This window comes from Moschus berezovskii, chromosome 10, assembly GCF_049115385.1.
Source record: "Moschus berezovskii isolate FMDL1 chromosome 10, NW_MosBer_1.0, whole genome shotgun sequence".
In the NCBI taxonomy this organism is placed as follows: Eukaryota; Metazoa; Chordata; class Mammalia; order Artiodactyla; family Moschidae; genus Moschus; species Moschus berezovskii.
The window spans coordinates 96,306,597-96,318,466 of NC_142469.1; the positions used below are offsets into that span (position 1 = coordinate 96,306,597).

At 38.3% G+C, this 11,870-nt stretch overlaps 1 protein-coding gene and 1 long non-coding RNA gene across 15 annotated transcripts in view; one reads left to right on the plus strand and one right to left on the minus strand.

The window, feature by feature from the left end:
• Nucleotides 1–11,870, minus strand: part of SYNE1 (spectrin repeat containing nuclear envelope protein 1) — a 491,794-nt gene that overhangs the window by 109,290 nt on the left and 370,634 nt on the right. For all 14 annotated transcript variants that reach the window (XM_055433423.2, XM_055433430.2, XM_055433426.2 and 11 more), the window contains 8 exons: nucleotides 11,264–11,395; nucleotides 10,493–10,689; nucleotides 9,682–9,814; nucleotides 9,114–9,296; nucleotides 7,382–7,531; nucleotides 6,040–6,216; nucleotides 5,436–5,591; nucleotides 557–712 (listed from right to left, as the gene is read on the minus strand). In XM_055433423.2, the coding sequence (XP_055289398.2) occupies nucleotides 557–712; nucleotides 5,436–5,591; nucleotides 6,040–6,216; nucleotides 7,382–7,531; nucleotides 9,114–9,296; nucleotides 9,682–9,814; nucleotides 10,493–10,689; nucleotides 11,264–11,395 (1,284 nt within the window). The remainder of the gene's footprint in view (nucleotides 1–556; nucleotides 713–5,435; nucleotides 5,592–6,039; nucleotides 6,217–7,381; nucleotides 7,532–9,113; nucleotides 9,297–9,681; nucleotides 9,815–10,492; nucleotides 10,690–11,263; nucleotides 11,396–11,870) is intronic.
• The window catches only part of LOC148776363 (uncharacterized), a 140,055-nt gene that overhangs the window by 100,805 nt on the left and 27,380 nt on the right, over nucleotides 1–11,870 (plus strand). The window lies entirely within an intron of this gene.

An 11,870-nucleotide genomic window follows, 5' to 3' on the forward strand; every position in this document is an offset into this window, starting at 1 on the left:
GAAATAGGGCTGACAAGACTGTTGATGGACCAGAGGTGGGTCTGAGAGAAAAAGAGGAATGAAGAACGACTCCAAGGGTTTCAGCCCATGCCACTGAAAGAGCAGAGACGTCATGAACTGAGATGGCAGAAAGCGCAGGCTTGAGGGGGGCTGATGGGAGTTGGCTGGGCAGGAAGCTTGAGACGTCTACTGGCCACGTGAGTGGAGACGTTGACAGAGGACTTCCCTCTGTGTCTGTCTCTGACTGAGTTTAGGGGAGAAGTTCAACCTGGGTATACACATTTGAGAACCATCTGTGCCTAAATGGTATCGACAGACCCAGAATAGATAAGCTTACTGAGAAAGGAATGTCCATAATAATGTTTATTATAGGAAACATCTGAAGCTAGGCTCTTTCTTAAAGGTTAACAAGTGGACTTAACAGTATAAATACATGCTGTCTAGATTCAGCGATTATTTCTTCAGTTACTTTACGAAAATCAAAGCCCACGTAACATTCACATTTGGACACAAGATGGTAAGCACAGTCTTGGAGCCAGGTCTCCACAAGCATTACCATGTGGTCTAAATTTGCCCAAGTTTGGTTGAGCTCCTGAAGCGTGCTCCTGACAATGCCAGAGACTTCTTCTTTCTTGTTCTGAACCAAAGCAAGTCCATTCTGCTCAATTTTCTCTACCTCTTTCTCTTTTGCTTTAATCAAGTCTTCCAGATCCTGCAAGATGAAGAAATAGTCATTTTAAATTATTCTATTATGGAACTCTGGGGTGCACTGAAATTGAGCCATGATAGTCTCATATCCCAAAAATCCTTTTACTAATCCAAAAAGCTTATTGTTCTCAGGAGAGGGTCGCCAGAACGATCCTTCTTCCTACATTAAATTTTAAAAATTCTCTTCTCATTCCCTGAGAGGTGAGTGTAACTTAAAAAATACAAAACTTGATTACATAATAGATAAGGAAATGGCAATATGGAATTTTTTTCAACAGGCTACAAGGAAAGAAATATATGTTGGAAATGGTAACATGATTTATATCCTTAAATTCATTTATCTTGCTATTGGAAAAGTTTCACAGTCCTAGCCTCTGGAATGAAATGCAATAGAATGGTGTTCTGGACCCCAGTATCTGAGATTTAGTTCAACTTCTGTGACCATTAAGCTGAGCCACTTTGTACAAGTGAGAAACTTCCATAGGGTCTCAGTTTCTTCAAATGAAAAAACCAGAGTCTCCATTAACCTCTCTTTCTCCCTAAAATACTCTGACTCAAGTGATTCAGAAAGGTTGTATGGGTTTTTTTTTTCACGAAGTCAAATCCTCATCTTCTTTAGGATTTGCATTTATAATGGTCAGCATGAAATGTCCGGGCTTTCCTGGTAGCTCAATTGGTAAAGAATTGGCCTACAGTGTAGGAGACTGCTTGCAATGTAGGAGATCCTGGTTCAATCCCTGGGTCAGGAAGATCCCCTGCAGAAAGAAATGGCAACCCAGTCCAGTATTCTTGCCTGTGAAGTTTCATGAACAGAGAAACCTGGTAAGCTACAGTCCATGGGTTCATAAGAATCAGACACGACTTAGCAACTAAACCATCACCACCAACACCATGAAATGTTCTAAAAAGAAAATGAGATGATGATATAGAGATCATACTTAACCATAACCCTAACTCAGATTTTAAATTCGTTAGAAAATTTGGAAAGCACCTTGAGCCAGGTTGAGAATGCTATCAACATTTTATGGATGAACAAGCGGGAGATTTAAGTCATACAACCTGTCTCAGGTCACAGAAGGGCCAGAAGTGGAATCAGAACCCAAGACTTTTGAGCCTACTGACTTCCAGCCCAGTGCTGAAGGTGGGTCATTGGATAGGAGTCATGGAGAAGGTGTAAACCTATGTTGGGTGATGTGAGCAGCTGTAGTATATGGAGACCTGTTATATAATCATATTCAGAAGTATATCCCCAGAACTAGGTATGCAGATGTATAGGCCTTGGGGCTCAGAGTGAAGAAAACTGAAAAATATTTTAAGCTTGGATAATGTCTCAATTCTGTGACAAAGATTTCCCCTCCCTGTCATGATCCATACATGGATCACCCGCAGTTTTGGGTGGTGGTACGGGCATGGGCCTCTGGTGTACTTTAAACGCGCCCCTTTAGTTCTCATTTCTGTGTGGTCTGGTCTTTCCATCACTCGCTGTGGGTCTGCTGTGTGTGCTCAGTTGCCCAGTCACGTCCAACTCTTTGGAACCTCATGATGGACTGGACCCCACCAGGCTCCCCTGTCCATGGAATTTTTCAGGCAAGAATACTAGAGTAGGTTGCCATGCCGCCCTCCACGGGATCTTCCTGACTCAGGGACTGAACCTGAGTCTCCTACGTCTCCTGCGCTGGCAGGTGGATTCTTCAGCACTGTGCCACCTGGGAAGCCCTCAACCTTACATACAAAATAGGAATAATAATACATTTGGCTCACCTCAAAGAGATAACATTGGCTACATATATCTATGAGATCCTTTTTAAGCTGTTAAAAACTAGGCAAATGTAAGAGTATTATTTTATTTAGCCATTTGGTAATCTGTTTGCTTCACTGAAAATTTATTTATATTTCTCTCCTTAATTATCAGGAAGCTATTTTTGTTTTGATGTATTAATTAGAGGTTCTTGCAGTCAGTAGCCTAAAGAGATAATTTTTGTTTTTAATAACTGGTCTTTTATTTACGATTTATAATTGTGCCAGTCTGTTGACAGCTTTGATAATTAACCTGAGAATGAACATAATGATTAGTAGGGTAACAGGTCCTATATACAGCAAAGAAAACATAATCATCTTTACTACTTAAGGATTTATTTTTCTCTACTTCTCTAAAGGATTACATAACCAAGTAATCCTTCCAACATGTCTTTAGTGTTATTCTAAAATTCAACCACTGGAATTAAACTTATTCTCATTTATCCATAGATGTTAGTTTTTTAAGTGAGCAATATTAAATAAATGATCCACTGCTTAGAAACACACCTCAAAAGTATCCTGCACATTTATGTTGGCATTAAAGCACAACCCAGGAGAGAAACAGGAGTGAAATATATATTTTGTGCAAAACAAAGGTATGTTTTCATTTCTCTCCAATAATAATTAAAAGATGCTTCTGTTTCTGATCAATGAAGGGAAAAGCCAAAACTAACATTTTTTGCTATAATAAATCATTCTTAACTTGGGCTAATTCAGAAATATCAGTTTTTAGGTTGGTTTGAGTTCATAAATTACTCATGGAAAATTAAAGAAATATCCAAGACCTTTTAAACAAAATAAAGCTTGAATCCAGTCATCAATGTAAGTATGCTGGCTTGAATTCTATACTTTGGTCCAGAGGAACAATTTCTCAAGAATGACAATAAATTTTCACCAAGGTTTGTGGTGCTGTCAAATGGAACCTGCCAGTTAGGCTATTGTGATTTATCTGTGATACCCCAAAATAACTGTGGGCTACTTTAATTCTGTTGTCTTTTTTTTTTTTAAATGACTTTTCATTTGAAATCATGAATTGGCATTGGAGTGAAGTCCTTTCAACCACACATGAAGCTTTCTTTCTGACACTGTTTGGTGTGACCCTTTGGGAGACTAAAATTTGGGTCGGAAAAGGAGTAAAACTTGGTCAATTTTCTGCTATATTTTCCATCTAGCAATCTCCTCTCTCTCTCTCTGTTAAACAGAAGACATTACATAAAAAGAAAATGGAAAATGGCAGAAGAAAAGTACATTAAGGAGAACAAAAAATAGCAAGAAAGGAAAAAACGAGAAGGAAGAAGGAAAAACAAAGGAAAAGAAAAGCTAACCTATAAATTCAGTCTTTTCATAGTCAAGCTTATTACAACAAGGTCATAAGGAAGCACTAATCTTTCTCATGTTCATTCTAAAATTATGTTTTAATTTTAATAAAAACTTTAATTGAGGAAGTCATTCTTCAAAGTAAAATTCTGAAATTCTGGCTTACTTGTACATTTTAGAATTGATAGCCTAAGTTAAAACACTACTGGACCCTGGAAAATTGGAAAGGCAATGAGACTAGCTAATGCATGTTTTTGGTCTTCCATCTTTTACACAACCATCTTATTTTGCAGGGAGAGGGGTATGTGTGTGGTGTGGGGGCATGCCACAAAGTATGTGTGATTTTAGTTCCTTGACCAGGGATCGAAGCAGTCAGTGCCCCTGCAGTGGAAACACAGAGTCTTAATCACTGAACCACCAAGGAAGTCCCTACACACCCATCTATGATGTGAAGTGTTTTTTTTTTCTTCAAACTATTTCTCTGTATGACAGTTTCCTTTGCCATTTTCATGCATCCTTGAAATTGCACTTCATTAGCTTGTCAGCCCAGTGCAAAAGCCCGTGCTCTTTTCTGAACCCAAAGGCTTTGATTGAGAGCTTAAATATATCTCTTTACATATACCCCCCAAAGAAAAAAACATTGTTTCAAGGGAAGATCATTATCAAAGGCCTTTCTTTTTGAAAGCTGAAATAGAAAAACAGATTTGGGGTAAGGAGCATTTCTGTAGAATTGCTTCACAGTTTAGTCTTCAACTATCCTTAGGAAATACTACAGAGAACCATCACAGCTAATCTGTAACACATAAATTACTGAATTATTTTTTTAATTACATCATTAATTGTAATAGCATACATTTCTTTCATATAAACAAGAACCCCTAAGGAAATACTAAGGAGTCCCAAGTCACTGGAAAACATTTAGTTAGTCCACTCCACCTGAACCAACATCCTTATCGCTAACTGTGAATAAGCAGGAGCTGTCTGGTCTTTCTGATGGGACACAGTAGGGGGGCAACACTCTCCCCTGGGAAGCACTGGCTCACTGGAGTTGAACCAGAATTCAATCAAGCCTCTAATGCTGACTTCCATTTATATAGGAAAGACAGGTGAGAGACGAGCTTCTTAAGGAAGTGTGTGTATGCGTGCTCAGTCGCTTCAGTCCTACCCGATACTCTCTGTGACCCCAAGGACTACAGCCTGCCACGCTCCTGTGTCCATGGAATTTTCCAAGCAAGAAAACTGGAGTGGGTTGCCGTTTCCTACTCCAGGGGATCTTTCCGACCCAGGGATCAAATCTGTGTCTCTTGGGTCTCCTGCCTTGGCAGGTAGATTCTTTGCCATTGCGCTACCTGGGAAGCCCAAATGATCAGTATGGGGGGTTAGAACTTCTATTCTCTATTCATAAATTCAAATTTATAAAAACAGGTGGGAAAAAACCTAAATTCAAATTTATAAAAACAGGTGGAAAAACATTATAATTCATGTAATCGGAGAAATTTGTTACCAAATGCAGCATTTTTAATATGTAACTCTCAATTGTCAGGACTTGCAAACTTGTTTGGCGTGTGCCATCAAACTGTGAAGGGTGCTTGGCCGCCACTCGGACAAGTTACCTGACAGTCTTTCATCGCGTTCTGAACTGAAGCCTGGTCTCCAATGCGATGTTGTTGTTTCAGTCTCTTTTCCTGGGTTTCAAACCACGTTTTCAGACATTGTACATTATTTTCATATTCTGACCAAGATTCCAATAAGCCTTCCAACAGCTGAATCTGAACAAACATAATAAAATGAAATTTGCAATTTTGTTTTAGAATCCAGTTATTGGCAGATCACTATTTCCTCCAGACTAAGAATTCTTAAAGAAAAAAAAAAGTCCACTGTATCTATGATTAAGAATGAATATTAAAGAGTGTAAATCAATGACCATTACTGGTAAACAAGTAAAGAACTTAAGCCAACTTTGAAGCAATGGAAAAAGATATTAAGACCTTAAATAAAGGAAAACGATATGAAATATTCTAAGAGCAGAGGGTACAGAGACAAAACAATGAACAAGGCTGAAGAACAGTTAAAATGAAAACCTCCAGGATCTATCCCTTCAGAAGCAGTCCTATGCCCAGTGGAGCCATACTATTTTGTGGAATGAGTTTTCTCTACTGAGTATACCTGTTCTTGGAGTTTTCATGAAACATGGACAACAGGGAACGCTTGGCTCACCTTCTCAGTGACCAGACCCTGCAGGATTTGCCAGCTTTTATTCATTGCTCCAAGTTGCTCAGCAAAATCAGTCTTGTCACTGCGTTTACTTTCCACATCCTGACTGCTGATCTGTAGCACAGACTGGTTCACAAAATCAACAGTCAGCTGCTTACAGTTAATGTCAATCTGAAAACCCTGAAAAGGGAGAGGAGAAAATAAGAAAATAAGGTTATATGTATACATTTCTTATATGATTTTATACATATCAGCTTCCTTGATAGCTCAGTTGGTAAAGAATCCACCGGCAATGCAAGAGACCCTGGTTCAATTCCTGGGTTGGGAAGATCTGCTGGAGAAGGGATAGGCTAACCACTCCAGTATTCTTGGGCTTCCCTTGTGGCTCAGCTGGTAAAGAATACACCTGCAATGCGAGAAACCTGGGTTTGATCCCTGGGTTTGGAGGATGCCCTGAAGGGAAAGGCTACCCACTTCAGTATTCTGACCGAGAATTCTGTGGACCATATAGCCCATGCGGTTGCAAAGAGTTGGATGCGACTTTCACTTTTTTATATTTTACCAGGAGTTGGAAAGCCTTAAGCAAGCTTAAGATGAATATTATCACTTCCATGATTTTAGTCCAAATGGCACAATTTGTGTATATTAATATAATCTATTATTTCAGAAGTTGAATATATATGCAAACATGCAACATATGAATATACTGAATATAAATTGATTTTATACATTTTGAATGTATAAATATATCAAATTTAAATTTGTGAAAATTTGAACATATAGATATATTGAGTATAAATATGTGTGTGTGTGTTAGTTGCTCAGTGGTGTCTGACTTTTTGCGACCCCATGGACTGTAGCCCACCAGGCTCCTCTGTCCATGGAATTCTCCAGGTGAAAATCCTGGAGTGGGTTGCCATGCCCTTCTCCAAAGGATATTCCCGACCGAGGGGTCAAACCCAGGTCTCCTACATTGCAGACAGATTCTTTACCATCTAGGCCATCAGGGAATACCTGAGTATAAATATATATATTTTTAGGAAGAGTAAGTAGAAGTGGACAAACTACATAATCGCACTATATAATATATATAAATTATAGTATTTATTTTTATGGCTTCTTAAAATGACACAAAATCTTATTCAAAACTTTGTCCTAACACCAGACAATGCTCCTATGCCTATAACGAGGGAGGCAGTTTTCTTACTATTGGAAACCTCTCTGGTCACTATGCATGAAGCATACACTTTCAGACCTAATTTCTATAACTTGAGTTTTTGAGTTTCTTCCAATAAAGCAGTCCTAAAACACAAAAAGCCAGAAACAAACAAAAATGTTTAATTACCTTATATTTCTGAAGGTACTCATGAATTGTCTTGTAACCGATGGAATTTTTAATATTCTCTTCATCCTTTTGAATAACACTTTCCATAAGAGAAATCCAAGTCATGACTTCAGAAATGGCGTGGCGAGAAGGCAGTTTATCCATTTGGAGCTGCCCATGTCAGAGATAGAACGAATCACAATGTTAAAATTCAAACTGATTTCTGTTAACTTAAAATTCTATTAATTCCTCCTAAAATACCAACAGAATAACATGTCTTAACAACATTTTTGGATATTAACCTTGTTATAAGCTGGAAATTAAACATCAGGCAAACACTGAACAGTAATAGTCCTCTTATGTTCACTTGACATCGAATACTATAAACATTGCATAAATACTACCTAATTAATTAAAACACCAGCAAGAAGAAAATATTATTCTTATTTTATAGCTAGTTTTATGAGTATAAAAAAATGTAACTACAAAACACTCAACAGATGTATTTTATTAATTATCTTGTAAAATCTCTGTGTATTACGACTCAGGAATGTTCAAAGAAGAAAGAAAAATACCACCACACGACAAACTATCATTTTCTAGATTTTTGGCACTCTGATATTTGTTCTGAAGAGTATAGCCAATTTCCTCCATCTTTCACTAAAATGTACTTAGAATCCTGAATCTTCCTTAACATATCAAACATTTATGCAAATACTTAGAAGGACTGGGGGGACAAAAGCAATCATTTAAAATATTTATGGACTTCTAGATAGTGCAGAAAGACATAGAAGTCAGTGTGAGATATTTCCTGCCCTCTAGAAATGTTCAGCCACTGATTAGGAGGGATGAAACATTTATATGAAACACACCTTTCACACAGTGATGAATGTCAAAGAGAGATGCAGATAAAATAGCTGGGAGGTCTGCGCTAAGAAGCATATTTCCAGATAAGGAAACTACTTACTTTTCCTTATTCTATTTGTTGGATGTCAGCTGTATTGTAGGTAAGATTATAGGTCTTTTACATATACTATTGGGCTTCCCTTCTGGCTCAGCTGGTAAAGAATCCGCCTGCCTTGCGGGAGACCTGAGTTCGATCCCTGAAGAAGGGAACCGCTACCCACTCCAGTATTCTGGCCTGGAGAATTCCATGGACTGTATAGTCCATGGGGTCGCAAAGATTTAGACACGACTGAGTGACTTTCACTTTCACATATACTATTATTAAATCTTCATAACTACTTACTTTTTGAGAGAGGCATAATCACCGTCATCTTATTTATGATAAAACAAATAATTTAAACATGGACAGACAAGGATTCTAACACACACACACAATAAAGAAGCCACTGGAAGACAGGGAATTTGTAGATTGGGCATTTGCAGAACCATTCACTCTTTTGTTTTTTGGGGGCACGGGGTACATTGATTTACAATGTTGTGTTACCTTCTATTGAAAAGCAAAGTGAGTCAGTTATACAGATAACAGACATTCACTCTTTTATAGATTCTTTTCATACTGGTCATTATAGAATATTGAGTAGAGTTCCCTGTGATATACAGTAGGTTCTTTTTGGTTATCTATTCTATGTATAGCAATATTAATATGCAATATAAGGGAAGATATAAAAGACAGGGTGTCCAAGACATAGCTGATTTAAATTTGTGAGCAAAAGCAGATAAACGTACTTTTCCATCTAATACCACTTACATCAGTTATGAACAATTAAACTGCTGATTATTTCTGTACCTGGTGAAGCTTTTCCTGTACGGCTGGAATATTTGTCAGCAGGTCATTCCACTGGCCATCAATGTGGGACAGCTCAGAACGCAAGGCAGCTGTGTCCACTTTCTTTAACCGAAGAAGCTGATTTCCAGTGCTCAGAACAGATGATTTTAGCGTGGACTTGGCATCCACCTCTTTGGAAAACTCCTAGAAGAAGTACCAACAGTCAAATCAGGATTAAGTAGCCAGACCTTACATTTACGGAAAGAGACTAACTTATTACATAAAGTTTTTTCTTTCCATCTTGAAGGAGAGTGGCGATATTAAGCACTCTGAGGAAAATAAAAGCAACAGACCCTTGCCCTGAATGAAAGCCAACCTCCCTTAGACACTACTCTAAGGAGGCAATGTGGAGGCTTAGTATTTTGCAGAATTATTCAACACACAGAGTTAACGATGACAAATTCTCTACAGTTTGATTTACTAAGTACATCCATTGACAGCTGATCTTTTTACTGGTGTTAAGTCAGGTTTTACCTAAAGGCCTAAAAACAGTAAAACTGAATCAAATCCTTTAGATTCTTAAGCTTACCAGAAAACCATTCAGGTGATCACGGACCATTTCCAGTTCTTGTGGGACTGTCACAGATTGTTGAGTCCAAAATTCTAGCCTGTCTTTTGCAGACTGTAACCAGTGGATTAGATCTGCAGATTCGCTTTGATATCTGTAAGGATAATAATAAGCCTATTAAGTAAACACTCAATCCCAACTTTGTGCTCACCTATGGTATTCGCCAATGCTAATTTTAAAAGGAGACTGGTCAGGATTTGGGAGAACCATGCCCTGGGCTGACACTCTCAAATTCCCTTCTCTTAATATCTGTATCTTAAGTAGGTCAGTCTCTCTGTGTTTCAGTTTTCCCATCTCTAAGCCGAAAATAAAAAACTATCTTTCTCCTACTGCTTCATGTTGAGGCTACCTACTAGATGATTGTTAAAGTTCTTAGACATAAAGGTGGCATAAAAACAAGGATTTTATTATATAAAATCAACCTTCCAACTCTCTTGACTTCCTTCTATTGCCCTCAAGGAAAACTCTACCTTTACAAAACACACTCTTCTTTCTCCCCTTCTAAGATTTACTGTGACCACCCATGTACATCAATAAGCAGGGGAGACGACGGCTCAAAGGTTAGATATATTGCATAATGCCTGCCTCCCTCACCCTTTTTTTAAGTACATGTTTATACAATTATGCAAGAATCCAATTGGAAGCTTTGTGTTTGCCTTTCTTTCCCAAACTCTGTGGTATGTTCCTCGAGGGACCACATCTTTTTCAACTCCGAGGCCCAACATCCTTATAAACACTGCAGCAGTAATTTAAAAATTTGCTGAAGTATTACCTGGTCCAGTGTTTCAATATTGTTTCCAATCTGTGAAGTTCCTTAGATACTTTGTTGGTATCATTTAACCAGTGTTCTCCAAGTTGATTTAGCTGGCTTTCCAAATCTGAGCAGCTAACAGATATCAGAAGTCGTTTTCCATCATCTATTACCTGATATAATTTGGGCTGGTATTCATTAAGGCTGGATTTCAAATGCTAAAATGATTGAAAATACTTGGTCAAAGTTCAGATAATGCAATTTTTCACCCTATAGATGATAATTTCTCCATAATGTTCCCCTTACCCAAGAGTCAGATTTCAACTATTTACACTGAAGTTTCTACTTCATGATGTTTCTACATCTAAGTATATAACTTTGGGGGTACTTAAAACTATTGACATATCATTATTTTAAGAATAGTGTGACACCAACAAAAAAATACAAAGCAATGCTTGGTGGAGGCTGAATTTTCAAAAGAGCTCTCTCTCATCAAAAATAAGAAAAAAAAGGGCGGGCTCTTTTTGATGCTCTATCATAAAACAAGCATCTGTAATTATTTCAAGACAGTGAGACTTCAGCATAACAAGTGGAAAACACTTGCTGAAGGCTACATTTTCATAAGGGGCTCTCATTTAAAAAAAGAAAAAATATCTTTTTATGTTCTGTTATGAACCAAACACTGAAAGTAAAAGTACTTAACGAAATATTGGATTGAAAGTTTGAGTAGATCTGTTAAAACCATGGGAAAGCTTCAAAAAGCGATGTGGCAACCGTCTTCTGGATGCTGACCTGGTAGACTGTGATCCGGTCGATAAGCCTGTCTTCGCTCTCCTCCACCAAACCCACACTTGGGGTGCTGCTCTCCACCACCTCCAGCTGCCGGCTAAGCTCCCAGTGCTCCTTATCCAGTTGGGACCATGTCTAGAAACACGACATCAGTATGTGAGCTGAAGACCCTCATGAAGGAACAGCATCCTTTCTGTGTGCACACACGCCCCTGATGGAGTCCTTCAAAGACATGTCAGAGGTGCCTGTGCTGGGGCTTTGCTCTGGGAAGCAAAAGATGGCTTTGAAGGAAGTCATCAGAAAGTCACCCTGAAAAGCACTGTGCACGGCTCTCAAACCTGCAGCTAAGTAGCTGTAAGACCTGGGCAAACTACTGCGCGTCTCTGAACGTCACTTTCAACATTAAAATAAATGGTGATGATACTAACAGTCTTGTCCATTGTGAGGCTTAAATAGAATAATATATGCAGCACATTTGAATACAGTGGGCATCTGAAATGCACGGTTTCATCCTTCCCCGCAGTGAGGATAAACCAATGACTTAAGTGAAAGGAACAGGCTTGTTAACTTCCCAGAGTAAGTGAACTAAATACTTCACATTTGCAGATAA